This window comes from Artemia sp. Qi Xiang Cuo, chromosome 17 (genome assembly GCF_049724085.1).
Source record: "Artemia sp. Qi Xiang Cuo chromosome 17, ASM4972408v1, whole genome shotgun sequence".
NCBI lineage: Eukaryota > Metazoa > Arthropoda > Branchiopoda > Anostraca > Artemiidae > Artemia > Artemia sp. Qi Xiang Cuo.
Genome location: NC_142810.1, coordinates 44,036,169 through 44,054,835, shown reverse-complemented (window position 1 = coordinate 44,054,835; position 18,667 = coordinate 44,036,169). Strand labels below are relative to the sequence as shown.

General features: G+C 35.6%; 1 protein-coding gene across 2 annotated transcripts in view; it reads left to right on the top strand.

The window, feature by feature from the left end:
* fliI (FLII actin remodeling protein) overlaps positions 1 to 18,667 on the top strand; it is a 110,020-nt gene that overhangs the window by 28,593 nt on the left and 62,760 nt on the right. For both annotated transcript variants that reach the window (XM_089103465.1, XM_089103464.1), the window contains exons 8-11: positions 3,384 to 3,422; positions 5,189 to 5,277; positions 9,462 to 9,517; positions 17,105 to 17,354. In XM_089103465.1, coding sequence (XP_088959591.1) covers positions 3,384 to 3,422; positions 5,189 to 5,277; positions 9,462 to 9,517; positions 17,105 to 17,354 — 434 coding nt within the window. The remainder of the gene's footprint in view (positions 1 to 3,383; positions 3,423 to 5,188; positions 5,278 to 9,461; positions 9,518 to 17,104; positions 17,355 to 18,667) is intronic.

Here is an 18,667-nt window from a genome sequence, read left to right as displayed (position 1 = left end):
TCTGTTTAGGCGATAAAAATATATACTTATGGTATTCTCCTTTTCAGCTGTTTAGATTTAAAAAAAATATATATATTTTTTTCAACGCATTTTCTAGGGTGACCAGAAAATATCTATTTCAGTAAGACACACTCGTGTGGTTCTTGAAGCACTTAAAGTCCTTCGCCAAAGCTTAATCTAAAGATTTATATAGAGGTCATAGGTTTTTTTTTTTTTGGTGTGGGGGGGGGGGAAGGGGCGGCTGGCTTATGCATGACAAATAAGTGCTATGGCTGTCTTGATTTTCAGTGGTTTTACTGGGCTGTCTTAACCTTTTATAGTGAAGAAATTTGATACTTCTTAAGAAGTAGTACTTCCGCTTCTGACTCCTTTGTAGCTTCTACCATGACTGCATCTTTAAAATGTAAGCTCTGTTTCTGGGTGAGCCAAAAAAAAAAGAAAAGTATAACTGGCTAACATTTCCTGGGAAATGTGGCTGTTTTGGTAGTGCCTTGTGGGTGTCGTGTAAGGGAATCCTCACCAATGAAATCTAAAAACAGGTTTCTTGGAGTTGCGGAAAATTTAAGCACCAAAATGTTAATGGGACACTGAATAATGCTCCCCCCTGGATATGGCCTGGTCTACGGCACTTGAAAATGAAGACAGGCGCACAGAAAAACTTAACTACAAGATTTAAGATTACAGAACAATTGTGAGCTAACGTGGCCATCCTGATGAAAAAATAGCGAAAGTTTAATTTTCTTAAATGTCAGGTTCTTATTTAAATTTTTAAAAGTAAATCTGAAAAAGAATCAGTACACACTAAAACAATGAAAGCAATGAGATTCTAACTCCTTCACTTCATTTAGGTAATAACGAGCTAAAAAAAAACTAAGAATATAAAAATTGTACAGAGTCTTAGCTTCAGTACCTTATACAGGTTCCGCCAAAAGTGACAAAACATATTAATGACTTGTTCCATACAATTTCATTAAAAATCTGAACAGCTCCTCATTGCAATATTTGCTCTTTGCTGCAATATTTGGCTAGCTCTCAATTCAGCCCCAACGCCCTCTCTTCAGTGGGGATTTCGGGACTGAGTCCCCCTTCCCTCATGCACGATACCTGGAAAACTACATAAACCCTACAGTGCACTCAGAGTTTCTCACCATGGTTGGGATATTTGACTGTTACAGCTTATATCTATGACTGATTTTCTCATTTCGAGGCTTTTCTTAGCTGATTCTTTTATTAATGAATACATCCAAATGAGAATGATAATATCTGCCAGAAAAAGATTAGGGTATTGTCTATAATTTGAAATCAGAGTTATTTTCTTTATTGTTTGATGAGATTGGAAGCATCATTATATTTGTTCAGACGTGAGGCTGTGTTAGCCATTAATGTTTTTTATACCTAGCAAGGGCGTATTCAAGATTTTGTTTGGGGGGACGTTTTTTTTTTTTTTTGGGGGGGGGGCGGGTTAAAAAAAGTAACTTTGAAATCCGTATCAAAAATTTGTTTATATGCATTTTTGTTATGTTTTTCCGAGTCGGGAATTTTTGTTTGTTTTTTTTTGGGGGGGGGGGGGGTCATCAATCGACTGTAACAGAAGATTTCCTCTTATCCCCCTGTTTTCCCTGCTGTAGTTTCTGCCCTATTTAGCATAAAATTGCTGAGAATGCGTCAATATGGCTTGATTCGATTTATCAACTGTGAGAGCAGGAAATTGTATACCAAGTGGTCATATATTTTAATCCTTCGTTGTAAATTCGTAGTTATACATAGCACGCGGGAATCACTCCTTCTTCTGCAAATATTAGAAATAAATCCCCACCAGAAAGTGCAGAAATACAAACATTTGTCCTCAAAACGCACTATTTGAATGCTTAAACTCCTTCCTAGGACAATAACATCATCTCCTCGTTAGACTTGGGTTGTCTACAAATATTTTCGCTGAAACTGATAACTTGTGATTTAACACAAAAGCCTGATATAAAAGTGCTTAAACCCTTAGTGCTTAAAGCGCTTATAAAAATTCAAAACAATTTGGGAGTTTTTTAAACTTGGTGTATGCTTTTTTTTTTTTTTTTTTTTTTTTTTTTTTTTTTTTTTTTTTTTTTTTTTTTAGGAGACCTATATTTAAAAAAAATACTAGAGTAATGTTTCTAGAAGCATCTAAAAAGGATAGTATTTGAGGAAGATATTATTTTTAGGGCGTATTTTCATAGAAGATTTCCGAGCTTTTCGCTGGATTTTTTTCTAGATTTAATTAATAAAGTAAATAATGATAAAGACCACACTGACCAGAGCTCCCTTTTTTTTACATGTTGTTAATTTTTATTAATAAAAATCATGTGTTAATAAAACTTATTAATAACAGATGCCATAATTTATAGCTGGATGCACCAGCTATATTTCGATATATAGCAGGTAAGATTGTCTTGGAATTGGATTTCCTGAAATGTGGCCGTTATATCCAACCTTCGTTTCCGATTTTGGGTATATGAAACATGGCGGGTGTACCCAACTTTATATGAGGCAGTTGTACCTCCGTAAGGGCAACCACTGGATAAAGGGTGAATAAAAGACTTTTAGGAGAACAGCATCTCATTACCAGCCAAAATTGAGAGGTGATTTTTGGGCCTAATAACACGTTGGCACAATCATATGATTTGGGATTTAGGCTTTATGAACGAGTTGGCGTAATAATATGATATGTAAGGTCTCTATATTTTATTGAGTTAGGATTAAATATTTTATGTTTTATTTATGTTGTTTTAATTTCATACATGATTTTGTTTATGACAAATTACTTAACAGGAGAAGATAATGAGGAAATTTGTAAAGACAGTGCACATAGCACATAGAGACCTAGCACAATCTAAACGGATATTTCGGCTGTATACTGTATTCAACAGCCGTTATCAGCGAAATACAATATAAAACAAATAAGAAGAAAAGAAGCTTATTCAAATGATCACATCAACAAACAAATTTTTGAACTATAATAATACAATTTTTTTAATCGTCTAGGCTTCCTCACCTTGCATAGGTTCAGCCAAGATTGACGGAACAGAAGAGTTGTTCATTCATGCTACCTGAATTGAATAAAAATTGGAACAGTTTCTTATTGTAGTATTTGCCCTTTGTGCTGCTAATCTTGTACTTCTTTTGGAAGCGGGTTCATTTTGATCGGCTACTAATTTTATTTTCTTAAATCATTTTCCACCATTAATTTTATGTATAGGTATTATTTTTAGGGTATTTATGATGCATTGCAATCGAAGGTATCAGTAGGGGGTACCAAGGTTTCGCCTGGCCTCTCCTATAGGTATGTTTGATTATATGTATCTTCAGATGGGCTTAATTAATTAGTAATTATTTTATTCTTCTTTTTGCAGAATGTGGCGAATCTGTGTCTTCAGCGGGTTATGCAACAGGTAAAGGCTTTTGTTTCACTGTTTCAAGATACTTCTTTATTTTATTATTATAAAATATTTATTATTATTGTTATATAATTATATCGTTATATATATATATATATATATATATATATATATATATATATATATATATATATATATATATATATATATATATATATATATATATATATATATATATATATATATATATATATATATATATATATATATATATATATATATATATATATATATATATATATATATGTATATATATATATATATATATATATATATATATATATATATATATATATATATATATACATAGGTTTGACCCCTCCCCCAAATGTTTGACTGTTGACCCCCCCCCCAAATGTTGACCCCCCCCCCCAAATGCTGACCAACCCCCCCCCCCCCCACCCCCATTTGTTTGACTCGGAAAACGTAGCAAAATCGAATATAAACAAATTTTTTCTGCGTTTTAAGTTTTTTGTAATCCCCCCCCCTCGAAAGAATCCTGGATACGGCCCTGGAATAACAATTCTTTAAAGGAAATGTTATTTTGTATATTTAATAATACAATTTAATTTTAATACAAGCGGTTCAGCGCAGTCTGTGCTGATATTGTTTTAGAAACATCCTTCGTTCGGGTTTATTCTTCTTAAGAAGGAGGATCAGGATATATGAAAAAATGGAATCTTTTCTAATACACCGATTTAATAAATGACCTTTGAGTCAAGATGTATTTTCTTTAATAATTCTTATATTGAAAATAAGTATTTTTTTAGGCATGAATTTTAGGTGTGTTTAGTTGATTCTGTTGAGTCGTCTTTCAACAATCAATTAACCAACAAAAATTAAAACATAATTGATTGATTAAAAAAGGAATTTTTACTGTAATATTTCTAACTCGTAAGGAAAAATAATGTGTGTTCAGTTTTATTTTCTTTATCAAAATAGTTGGTAAGGTTCACTTTCCAAATCTAAATGATTTTTGGTGTTTCTGTACTGTTGCGGTGTACTGTGTTCTGTTACGGTTTACTGTTGCAGTGTACTGTTGTGGTGGTAAGTAGGTGAAAAAAAGGAGAAGGTTCAAAAATAACATATAATATAGCGTATTTTTGACGCTTATTGTACATTTCCTTCAGAAAGTATACAGTAAAATTTAGCAATAAAAATTCTGAAACCAATGTGATGCAATTTACTTATTAATATAACTTTTAAAATCATCTTGTACGATATCATTTGAATGGGATTGGCAGTGAATTCGTAACTTATCTGTCAAAGTTTGAATCAGAGAGTTAAATTTAAAAGTTAAATTTAGTTAAGTTAAATTTAGTTAAATTTAAAAGAGTTAAAAGTTAAATTTACTTGCTTTTCAACCTAAATTAAATGTATAATTTTTTGACAACTTACAAGTCAAATTCTTTATGACAAAATAGTCAAGAACTCAGAAAAAAAAAAGAAAGGCACAAAGAATAAAAGAAGAAGAAAAAAGACCCGTAGTTCTTGCTTTTGAAATATCACCCTAAGGTGGGAATCAAACAATTTTAGGACAGACTGTTTTGCTGAGGCATATATTTTTCTCTTTTTGCCCTTGGTGAGCTTGCCAAACATTCCTGACTTTTATTGTGTACTCTATATTGAGAAGATCGAAAAAAGTTTCATAGAAACTTTGTAAGTACATGTTTTACTCATGCACAAATTTTCTGCCCAGTTTCAAACCTCCTAATTAATGATTCCACCATTTTTGAATTGTTTCTATTCACTCTTTTCAGACAAAGACTCAACTACAAGAAAACTTCGCTTGAGAAGAGGCCGCAGAAACGAACCAGAAGCTGACCAAGAACAAGCGAAAATTCTAAAGGTAAATAAAAATGGTATTTTTTTAGATAATTACAATTTTCGCTATTTATATGAATTAGATCTAAAGTAATAACTGTGAAGATATGATTTCCTTATGTTAAATAGCTTGAGCTGGAACTGGGTTTTAGTTTTAACCAGTTTTTGGTAACATTACCTGTTTTCCCTGTTGCTGGTTATAATTTCTTAAGGAACGTGTGACTCAGGTTTAGGCTTAACTTATGTATTAAGCCGGAAATTTAGCCCAATGTTTGCATAGAGCGAATGGGTCTTTGGAACTGCGGTAGATGTAAAATTGTTAGTAATGGGCTCTCCATTATTCTTTTGAAGCCTAGTAAATCGCTACCAGTGACATGGGGGGGGGGGAGAAAGAAACATTGAAAATAACTTTTTAAGTTTTTTATTAGAATAGTGGGGAAAAAACGACAAATTTACCTTTGGCTTACTTGAATTATTGTTCCTGCTGTTGATTCAATGTAGATAAGACTGTAGAGAGAGATAGGACTCTGCAGAAAGAGGCTGCAGCCTCCTGTGCAAGAATAACTGCTTCTTGGACGTCAGTACTGATCATGGAGAGGTGATGAGGTGCTGGGCCTCTATCTGGACCGGGATATTCCGCATGGACGCTTTCAGTCATGCGCCGGGGGGGGATTTAATAGTACATTGGGGGATGTTTGTGTTGGTGTGCGGACTAAATGATCCCGTAATCATAATGTTTTGTCATAGACCTGACTAGAATTGGGGTTCGATTTGTTAGTCCAAACAGTCGAGTGTTTGAGACGAAGTCGTACTTCCTGATCACTTCGATTTGCCTCAAGAGCTTTGCTTGAGCAACATCTATGGTATCACGAACAGAAGTGGCAGCCGGCAGTGTCTCAGCACCATTGTGCAAGATTTGAGGTACAATAGTGTCGTAAATTTCCATTTTGATTTTTTCGGCTGATGTTGGGCTTTAATTATACGAAACGGCATATTTGGGCCACGAATGACGTGGCTTTAGCGATGTGCTATTGAGATTTTGGTTCAATAGAGGTTTATTCCGTGATGGCAGATCTAAAGTAGGTGTACCACTTGACAGCTTCAACAGCGTGCCCCGATACGTTTATTTGTGGTATCACCTGCCAGGTTAACGATCACTATTTTGTTTTGTGCCAGCTAATATGTAATCCCATTTTCAGGGCTTCTTCCGACAATGTATTAAGGGCTTTTCCGAGTTCAGCAGCTGAACTGCACATCAGGGCAATATCAAAAGATGCTTTGAAGCCAACACAGGTGATGTCTTTCTAAATGTCCAGGCGAGCAGTGAATATCTGCTCGGTCTTAGGTCTTTTTGGTATGAAACCTGCTTACTGCATCTTCTGACACTTATGAATGAACTGAGTACTTCTATCAAGCAATGCTATGGTAAATGACTTATCGTACACTGATAAAAGGGTGATTCTTCTGTAATTCGGGAAATCACTCTGGCTACCTTTGTGTTTCCATAGAGGATCATCCCATTCTTCCAATTTTGAGGCATCAGTTCCGCTGTCCAAAACAAGGGAGAACGGTATATGCAGCTCAGGGGTGATCCTGCATGTTCCTGGTGCTTTGTTGTATTTCATTCTTCACTGAGCATTATGTTTCCACTGAAGAAGCATCAGGCTCTGATGGATTTTGCGTATCGTTTGCTAAGCGGATTCTGTCAGGTTGGGATCGACGATGACTTTTTAGGTGCTCAGTAGCTTTTGAAGTGCTGCTCCCAATGATCTAACTACGTGGTTTTGTCATCAAGCAATAAGCCATAATCGGATTCAACCGCGCTTATTTTTGGAGATTCTCCCTTGTTGAGGTCTCTGATATGCTTGGAAACTAACATGATATCACCTTTTTGTGCAGCATCTTCCAACTAAGCTGTTTTTTTTTTATCAACAGTGGTGCTTAGCTTGGTGAATAAGCGTGTTTCTAATTCCATTTAACCGTCAATAGGAGGGTATATCTCTGGATAGCTGTGCTTTTCTGTGCAATTCTATGATTTCCAGTGCCTCTTGTGACAACCTGGGCGTCTTTATATATGTTTTGTGCCCGACGGTATCGGTGCGACCTCTTGTAAGTTTTTTTATATGCCTGCCAAAACGAGTCGGGAACACAAAGGGTATTCAAGCATTCAAATTTCTTCCGGATTCTAATTGAATATTTATGGCTGAATTCCTTGATTTTTAGTATCTGTATATTCAGCCTTGGTTGTTTTCATTGTTGTACCATATTGGCTTGTAAATGTATTTCCTGTGAAATTAATTTAAAAAAAAACTTTTACCACAAAATAAGTTTTTCAAAAAAAAGTAAAGAACTCCATTAAACCAAAACCGAACAAAATAGAATCAAATAATCTCTCAAGCATACAACTACCACAAATCAGTTTCAATAAATAAATGAAACCCGAAACAAACAGAAATTAAAATCATAGCGCAAATGCGCTGCCTAAGTAAAGAGCAATGTTGGCATAATATATTGTTGTTTTTTTTTCATACCAGGGCACTTCGTATTGAAGGAGTTGTCGTAGAAACTTCGAACAGGGCTCTTTCGATTGGAAATTGGAGTGGCTAGTGGCATTTTTAATAGTCGAAAGGGATTGGAGGGCAACTAGACCCCCCCCCCCTACGCCCATCATTCCCCCAAACACATCCAACCAAAAATTTTGAAATAGCCTTTTTGTTCAGCGTAGTTGATTTCCTGATAGAAAATATGTTTTTGAGTAGGACACTCCCCCACAACCCTCAGAGCAAGGGTTTTAAGTTATGCCCTGGGGGCATATAAGAACGTTGTTTTCACAATTTATTTTTTATTATTTTTTTCCTTTAGAGCAGGGCACTTCGTATAGAAGAAGTTGTCGTAGAAACTTGAAAAAGGGCTCATTCAATTGGAAATTAGAGTGGCTTGTGCCCCTTTTGATAGTCGAAAGTGATTGAAGGCATACACAATAGTCTTATACTTAAATTTCTTCAAACTGAAAATTTTCTATAATTTAAATAGATTCCAAACCGTAAATAATAATAATACACAATGGGGTTCTTATTTGATTCAACTTAATAAGAAAAGAAAAAAGAAAAGAAAAAACTAAAAAAAGTAAAGCGGAAAAAATAGATAAAGCAAAATGAATAAACAAATAAAGAAAAAAAACGAAATTATAGTAATAAGGGAGAGAATTTACGCAATGAGAAAGATCTTAATAGTTGTATAACAAGCAAAGTAAAGGTCATAGAAATCTTCGTTTCCAGGAAATGAAACAATGAACAGACCTAAGATGGAGCAAGGGGACGGAAAATGTTTTAATTTTAATGTCCGTGGGTCTTTAAGACAGTTAACCCTATTGCAAATTTAGTCTCTTCTATTGGCATCTGTATCCGTCATACTCGCAATCTTTGAATCTCCTACATTTCTCACCGAATATTTTCCTCCTGTGCTTCAGTTGTTTCTCAAAAGGTTCTTTTTACCTTGCAAGCTGTTGCAACACTGTCATGCTGCGTCCTATCTTGTATTTTCTGCTTTTCTGGATGATATTCGATGAAAGTGATGGAGGAAAAAATACGATGAAACTATTTCTCTTTTCCCAAATATTTATTCCACAAACCATTATGGAATCACACTTCAAGATTGAATAATAAGTAAAATATAGCCGAATTGGAAATCACAGTTTCTTAGATTTATGAAAAACAAGAAGAAAACATGAAGCCATTCGTAATTTGCTGGTTTTTTTCTAACTATAAATGAATTGTGAATTTTTGGTTCTCTTGTAATAGGCTACGCTTTTATATTGTTGTCGTTGGTCTGTTAATGCAACTGACAATTTTTCCTCATTTATTGTCCCCTCTTTTTTTATGTTTTTTTGACGGATTGTCATATAATTAATGCCAAAATTAATTTTTACCTTGGTCAATTACAAATTAGAAAACTAAATTATAATATAAAATAAATTATAAATATATGTGTTTGAAAAAAAAAAAAAAAAAAAAAAAAAATGTCGCAGGAATATGGTAAATGAGGAAAATTGATGAAAAGTAATAAATATGAAGTAACAGAACTTTGAAGTGTATGCGTTGCTAGCGCTATGATATCTCAAGTTTGTAAGAATTTAAAAGGTTTTGAGGATCTGCTTTAAGAAATGAATCGTTGTGTCATAAGCATTTACCTTATTTATTACTTTTTTAGGGTCTGAAAGACGTTGCCAAACAAAAAGAAGAAGATTATCACATTGAAGCCCTCAAGTAAGTTTTTCGATTAATCAAAACGAATCTATTAGATAATTCAAATAAAAAAAATTATATTCATTTAACCGAAGTCAAATGAATATAATTGAATGAATTCCTTCCCCTCAAATTTTTCAAAGATTTTTTTTCCACTATCTACCATGAAGTTCACTATTGTCAACTAAACGTGACTTGCCTGTCTTAAGCTTTCACGTTAGTCCTGGAAAGTGGGCTCAAATCAAATTTTTTGTAAACCTTATTTTAAGATATACGATTAGTCAAATGAGTACCTAAAAATACCCTCTGGTGCTCTCAATTGAAAACATCTAACGTATCTTCCCAAAGTTTTCAAAGTACCCATATTTCAAAGCCATATTTAACCATTGTCATTACCGTGACGGGTGCCTTTCTGTGCCTTTCTTTTATCTTCTATTTTTCTCCACCAGTTGAAGCTTCTGGTTTTGCTATGAACTTTTTTGCTGCATGAAAATAGCTTATACTCTCAATGTGGGTAAAAAGATGTCCTTTTGGAGATCCTCGCATACTTGTCAAAAGACAAAACCGTAGAGTAGGTATATAAATCTTGACTAAACTTCTGAAGTGTTTCCCACCTTTTTAATACGACTATTAATAAGGAAACTGTATTCGTATTTGTAGCGTTAGTTACGCGGGGAAATATGCGCATATTCGATTCATTCAGTTCAGTTCATTCAGCCAAATTTCACGGTCAGATTTTGCCATTAAGTAAGATTCAGACTTCATCTTTTAGTTTTGAAATCAAGGTTGAAGTTACAAAACCTCGCCGTAGGCTATAAGGAAGATTTAGGATAGGATGGTAATGCCCTCTGCGCACGGCTCTGCTGCATAATGTATAGGCTATCTTTTTGTAAATTTATCATAATCATAATCCCCTCCCTCTCTATGGAAATTAGTTCAGGATACCCTACTGTTTGTAATTGGTGCTTTTTTGTGTTTTGTTTTATGTTTGTTTAATGATGATATTTTCATGTAAAATTTTGTCGTTTGTCAAAGAAGATAATAACTAGGGTATAGAGCATTTGTTCCTCTCCTCCAATTTATGTGACTTTGCATAACCTTTTTATGTGACTTTGCATAAGAGGCCACTGCGCAAGAGGCCTCATGCTATTGCACACTAGCGGTTAAGCAACATTAGTAGATGTGAGTATTTGTATACTTTTCTGTCAAATCAAAGTAGGTAATTTTGGTAACTAGAATTTTGGGAGAAATAATGTAAAAACTGCTACAAAAGCAAGATGGGCTACTGATAAAGTATCAATTTCGGTGGGAAACAGTAACCGGAATTTTGGCAGCAGTACAGTGAAAACTACTACAAAAGTAAGATAAGCTGCTAATCAAGTACTAATCCAGCGGGGAACTTAATATTTTGTTTCAAATCGTGAGTCTTACCGAAGTATAACTTATTGGCAGTTTGTGTTGGAAAAATAACGAGAATACCGTAAATTCCAACGATAATTAAAGAGAACAGCGTAAATTCAGTTTTTTTGCAGGACTCATGATTCAACATGTTCTTTTAAACTTTTTTTTTAATAGACTTACGATATACTAATTTATATTAAAAAATTAGTATATTACTTTATAAAACAAGTTCTATATAGCAGTACAATAATGTATTTTGAAATAAAATACAAATTTTTTAGCAGCGCATCAAAAGCTAAGCTTGCAAGGGCATGATGCTAAAACAATGGCAATAAAGGAAGAAATGGCAACAGTAAAGTGAATGAATATAATGAAATCGATTTTTCATTATTTTAAGAATTATGAATTAGGGTGTGAAACTATGTACCGAATTAAGCAAGAACAACCAAATACATTATTTATTGCCATTGTTAAACAAATTATTTTATGACCTGGAGCTATTAATTTCTTTCAGTGGCTTAGGTGTCTTGAAAAAGATTTCAAGACCTTTGAGCAATCAGTTAGGAACCAAATTAAAATGCCCAGTTCCAGAGTTGATTAATTAAGAATATGTGCAATTAGACATCTAGTGCCAAGGCCCTGTGAAGCGTTGTAGCAACTGTGACCTGACTTTGTGGTTGCCTCCTCCAGGACACGCTATAAAATTCTGAAAACTACTTTAAAAAGTTCTAAAATACATACTTATTTCGTTCCTAAGTGTGTGTCATTTGACTCTCTTCCCCCAGTGGACTCAATTGTGGGGCAACACATGGACATTTTTGTCGGATGGACATAAATCCTCTAAAGATACAACAAAATTCATAGCTGCTAATCATTACCGGATTTAATTGAGTTTTTATTGCCCATTTATGTGGATTCAAAATTAAAATGGTTGCTAAATTCTTAATAACTGTTAGTCACCGAGGTCTGACCGAACACGGAGGTTTGACAGAGGATTTATTTACTCCCCTCATATTGGCAAAAGCTTTTATAGACTCTCAAAAGGTACGACTTGGAGATTTAATATCGGTCTTAACAGCTTTTGCTTTAGGTCTTACAACCGTTTGTTTAAATATGCTAATGACAATAAGTCAGGAGCCCCGTCACATACAAGGCTTGGGTTTGACTCTGACCGCAAAATGTGCAAAAACATCAGATCTTGCTTTTTATGAGGTTTTTTCAAGATCCAACAGTCCATCCTGGTGTGGTAACTGTCTTGACAAAAAGAATTAAGGAGTCTTCTCTCCCTCTCTTACTGATAAAAGTAGTTATGCACCCCCAAAGGCACTAAATCTGACTGTTGATTAAATTTGGCCAAGATTCAGTTACTGGTTCTCCCAGATGTCCAGACGACAATAATTTAGAGACCCTCTTATTTTTTTTTTTTTTCTTACGAAGCTTATTGGGTTATGACCTCTCCATAAGCATAACTATTGTATTAAATTTTATCTCTCAAAAGTATTTATAAGAGCCAAGAACCCTCATTGGGCATGTCTTCTGACAAAAGGAATTTAGGGACATCCTCCCCTTACAGATGTCTTAATAGGTGATATGCTCCAAAAATTATAACTGAAACAGTTACTCTTACTTCTCCTAACTTTAGTTGAGATTCGGTATTGCTTCTGCTAAATACCCTAACGAAAAGAATTTTGGGGACCTCTTGCGTTTTTCTCGACTACCCCACTCTGTGAAACTCCTTATACAAGAAATTGGAACTAGATAGTGTTGCTGCGATTAAAAATATCTGTCCCGATGGATATCGTTGTAACAAGACTTCGGGGAGAACCCCACTTCCCTACTAAGGTCAGAATAGGTGGCCAAAAGGCACAGCTATGATACTTACATATACTTCCAACCAGGTTTGATTTAGATAATCCGCTGCATTCTGCTGGCTATCCTGATGAGAAGAATTTCAAGATCACTGTGATATTTTCTCATGCGAATAATTTATTAGGTTTCGAAAGCAAGGACGCATTACTCGTATATAAACTATTACTTCCCAAAAAGCTTGGTTGAGTTCCTAAATTTTTATTGGTATGTGGTCTTACGACAGGAATTAGGGCCTCTTTCGTTCCCTGGGCCAAGGATGGATTGTACCTGGAACCTCAAATGGCTCAGCTGGAAAATTTACGATTAATTACCGCGAATTCTTAATTGAAATCCAATGATTCGCTCCTCTACCTGTTCTGATAATGAGAACTAAGGGGCCCATCTACCCTCACCCGTTAGAGGTTGAGTTAGATATGAATCTCCAAAGAGTGCGACACTAGGACATTGGGTATGGAATCCCACTAAATTGGTCTCCATGCAACCATCATTTCTGATGGAGTTCCTGATGAGATGTATTTTGGAATTCTCCTCTTGTCAAAACCTTTATATATCGGATTACTCCCTGATGGTCCAAAGGCGAATTAAGACACTTACACCTGTTATTAATTTCTATCAACCTTGGTTGGGATTTCATAATTCCCTCTAAGCATATAAATGACAAGGTGCAGGAAACCAACTGCCCCCTCAACTATAAGTGGGATCGCTGCTATAATTTTTCCTGTCTACTTTTGGGCCCAAGTCTTATGTGCATATTAAGCCTTGGAATAATTTATTAAAAACAAAAGTTTCACTTATAAAAAGAAGAAAATCACAAATTTGGGATTTTCAGTTTGTCCTTTCCAAATTTGTTTCCTGGCTATCGGAAAGAGATACCAGATCGCGGATTTCAGGGTTTGATGATTCTATTGTGTACACCAGTCCAACGTTATCTCTCGAGAAGTTTGGGAAGTTGGGACAGTTTTGTTTTGCAAGACACTTTTTGCTTCTACTATTTAGTCGCCCAGGGAGAAAAAACGATGTCTGTTTTTCCTGTAAACCACTGGAAATTTTGCAAACTTCGGGTGGAGTTTTTGGTCTACGATTTTGGGCTTTTGACCCAGATGTAAATATCCATCTCTTAAACTTACCAGCTGCAGACCATCAAGGAGGCACACTTGTGCCTCTATAAAGAGGCAACCCACCACAATGTTAAGTGATTTCTGGTCCTAGCGGTTGCAGAGAGACAGCGGTAATCGCATTTTGTAGCCCAAGCTCAAACTAAGAAACGTGCAAAATTTCACCCCCCTCCGACTTATGACAATAGTCCAAATTAACCCAGACTGATGACATAGTCCGACGCTGGAAAGAGCATTTTAGCGAGGTACTAAATCAGATGCCTCCCACAACTACTTTAAATATCCCTGAAGAACCACTGTTCGATCTCGGAATACGTTCCGGACCTCTCTTACTTATTGAAGTCATGGAGGCCCTAAAGACTTTGAAAAACGGAAAGGCTGCAGGCAATGATGGCATACCACCAGAATTACTGAAGTACGGTAGAAGCGCCCTAGCCGAACCCATATTTGAACTTCTTTCCCGTGTTTGGGATGAAGAAAAAGTCCCTAGTGAATGGTCGAAGGCAGTAATTGTAAAATTCTTCAAAAATGGACATAAGACTAAGTGTGATAATTGGAGAGGTATTGCTTTACAGTCTGTTGGCAGCAAAGTCCCATACCAAATAATTCTTAACAGGATTCAAAGTAAAGTGGAGAAAGTTCTGAGAGATGGGCAGCACGGATTCCGCCAGAATAGATCATGTTGTGACCTGATATTTAGCCTGAGAGTCCTGCTCGATGAATCCAATGAATGGCAAGTTCAGCTACTTATAGTATTTATAGATTTTCTCAAAGCATTCGACTCGATACATCGCGGAACCATATGGAAGATTTTAGTGCATTATGGAATTCCGACCAAAATTTTAAATATAATTAAAGCGCTATATCATGATATCATGTGCGCAGTACAGACAGAGGGTGGCCTAACGGAGTGGTTTTTTGTTCAGTCAGGTGTAAGGCAGGGCTGCATTCTATAACCATTACTGTTTGCCATAGTGATAGATTTTGTTCTCCGTGGATGCAGTTTTAGTGGCGGTCTACAATTAAATCCACTGAGAGAACTCAATGATGGTGATTTTGCTGACGATGTTGCGCTTATTACCCACGACCCAGAAGATATGCAACGCAACATTAATGAACTCGGTCGTATGGCAAATGCTGTCGGACTCTCCATAAATGCTAACAAGACCAAATCAATGTCGAATGCAGTCATACCTGACTTAGCCGAAGGACTTTTGGCTAACAACGAGGAAATTGAGGAAGTGAGAGAGTTCAAGTATCTCGGCAGCATTCTTACGCAAGATGCCAATTCCGAAAGAGAAATACTGTGCCGAATAATATTGGCTGGGTCTGCTTTCAGCTACCTTAGAAATGTTTGGAGAAATAATAAATATTCCCAGAAGTTAAAGCTTAAAATTTATAATAGCAATGTGGTCTCTGTCCTTATGTATGGCTGCGAAACTTGGAGCATCACTGCTCAATTAGAACGACAACTCCAGGCATTCGACAATAATTGCCTAAGGTCTATCCTAAATATACATTGGACAGAAAGAATACGAAATGATGAAATCTATCGTATGACAAATCATACCCCCATCCTTGATCTTATTAGAAAGCTGCGATGGATGTATTGGGGGCATATGGTGCGAATGGGGGAAGGAAGGCTGCCGCACGATGCATGGTGTTGGACACCGCCCGGTCTCCGCAAACCAGGGAGACCGAAAATGACCCTTGGCAGGTCGCTAATGAAGGAGGCGAAGCTGTCGAGGTCCTCGTTGGAGGAGCTATGATTGAAGGCTCAGGACAGGTCGTCGTGGCGAATCACTGTTGCTGCCTTATGCGCCCCCAGGCTTAGGAGGACCTAAGTAAGTAAGTCCGACTTTATCTTCATGGGTAAAAGTGGGCCGGAAGTTTCGACCCTCCGACCACAGCCCCCCTTTAACGTTGTCCGATTGGGTTGAAATTTAGAGGTTAAGCTTTCCTAGGGCCCGGGAGCTTATCCTCGAAATTTTAGCTTAATCCGATCACTCCTTCCTCGCTCTTTACGCTAAAGTTTTTATTGTTTAAAAAAAAGAGTTGTGAGAAAGTTAAACTTTAGCGTAAAGAGCGAGGCGCTGAGGAGGGCACAGCCCCTTTCATATACGGAATAATTTCTGTTCGTTTTAAGTTTTTAATGTCGCTCCTTACTTTCAGTTTAAATTTTTTTTTTATTTAAAGGTTGCGAAAGCAGGGGGGTTTTGGGGGTGGCAGTCCCCCAACTGTACCTTCTAATCCCTCTGCGTTTTAAGGTTCGAACTCTAGGATGTTTCTATTCGCCGTGTTTCAATTTGTCCCACAAATATGAACAAGAAAAGCAAAATATTATATATAGTGAGATGCATAAGCTCCTACATCTCATTATGCAAAAAAAAAAAAAAAAAAAAAAAAAAAACACAGATTCGGTTTACCGAATCATAATTCCAATTTTGGGACACAAAAATAAATAGCTAGTTATAACAACTTTGCTATTGGAAATGTGCTAATATGAAGTTGCATTGTATATTTTTTAAGTTTTTGCGAGGAATATGAATCAAGAAACTTAAATTTTGCTTCCCTGAATGAGTGTTGTACTTGTTTGTTCACAAATGTGATGACTATTTTATCGAGCTGGTGATTAATAACAATTACGTATACCAGGAATTAGAATTAAAAACTTTTGTTACAAATTCGGCAAGAATTTATTTTAGATATGCTCCTCAGTGTGAATGCTCTTATTAGGTGATCCAATAATCCGAAAGTGTGTATTTCTATGATTTCTTATTTCCTGATAAGGAGAGGGAGGGGAAGGGGCGTCGTTTGGGGTGACAAGGGGGGCAATTGCCCCCCCGATAATGTGGAGGAAAAAAATATATTATACATCCCATGCCCTTTGAGTATCCTGATATGGACCCCTCTTGACCCCCCCCCCCCAAAAAAAATTCTGGAGATGTGACCCTGGGGAGAAGGGGCTGGTTAATTTGGCTTAAACCCACCTTGATACTCCCTAAAAGGTTCAACTTTATTCCCAAAGCCATTCCCGAGATATTGCTGATGGTTTGAAAGATCTAATGTATGCTACGTCATTTACTCAGATATGCGTTTCTTCTTCGGAGCATGCCCTGGAAAACTCTAGGGGTCTTGGTCTAGCGAACAACCCGTAAGAGCTCTGTATCTCTCAAGCTCCTTATCAACACACCCATAGTATTTCACCTAATTTTGATTCTAGGCCAAAAAAATGGGACGCTGGTATTTCGAAACCTACCCTAGATTATTCAGAATTTTTTGAAGAAGACGTTGGTCAAATCCCTGGTCTCACTATTTGGGAAATTGAAAATTTTTTGCCAAATCAGGTGGATGAAGTCGTGCATGGAAAGTTCTACTGTGGCGATTGCTATATCGTATTGCAGACATTTTTGGATGACGTCAGCCATCAGTTGAATTGGAAAATATTCTTTTGGATTGGTAAAGATGCTACGGTAAGCTTATCGGTTTATTAAGCTTTTAAGTTCCGATTTATTAAGCTTTAATTTTGCGATTTATTTTTTTCAAGACTAAGCTCTGAATAGAGTGGGATAGAGGAACAACTTGTGCAATTCAAAGTTCTTTAGGCTGCAATAATTATTTTATTATTGATATACAATTTACATATCAATTAATATACAATAACTGTTAAAATGTCGATTAAATATATGCAAACCGTTTGTCTTTGTCACCCACTGTTTGAGATATCTGATATTAACGATCTATACATATGTTTTCATCCAACGAAAGGAAATTAAAAAAAAAAAAAATTATCGAGATTTTGAAAATTTGCACGCAGATATGTAATTAGCATGAAAAACTTGATAAGAAAAAGATATAGATATAAAAATTAGTATACAAGTGAGCCCTTAAACATCTCTCTATGGTGTTTTATTCAATGAAATCCAACGAAAAGGAATTAAGAATAGATTTGTGTCTTTATCTACAAAACTTGACCTGATAGGGCCAAATAGTTTTCAGATTTGTAATGAACATGAAAACCTGCATTTAAAAAAATATAGAAATTATGTGCAAATGAGCCCTTAAGCATCTGTCTGTGATGTTTCATCCAACGAAAGGGAGTTAAGAAATATGTTTTTGTCGGTATCTTAAGAACCTAACGTGATAGAGCAAAACAGTTTTCAGATTCCTATTTCTATGCAGTTTTCAGGTCAGATTCTAAAGCAGTTTTGAGATACCTCGGGCTTGTTATTATGTGTAAGTTGCTAGTAGCTATGATTTTGGTTGCTTTACTACGTTTTCTATACTTTTATTCTTAAGACTGTCTTCAGGCTCTATGTTTTTTAAAAGTTTCTTTCTTAGTTTTCTAAAAAAAAAGTGACTTAAGATCTTATTTCTGCTTGTTGGGTTGAAAATATATCTTTAATATATGAAATCAAGGGTCTTTACTTTTCTAGTATTAATTAATAGCTTAACTATTGAATCTTTAGAATGATATGCAAAATAATCTGGAAGTAATTTGGACTAAGAGAGTGTGTTTGAATACAAAAAAAATGTTAAGAAAATAATAAATACTGACAAACTAAGAAAGAACTAGACATGGACGTCAGGGTTGTGATCAAGTCACTAAATAGCCACAAGATGGCTCACAAGGAGACTCAGTGTGGCTAATCAAGAAACATAAGAAACCTTGCAAACTTAAATCAATGCTTCTAAACAAGATATTTAATTTCTACCAATGAAGAAAAAAAAGTCAAGAAGTAAGAGAAAAGAAGATATAGTTTTAGTTATACGTAATAAGCTTTTA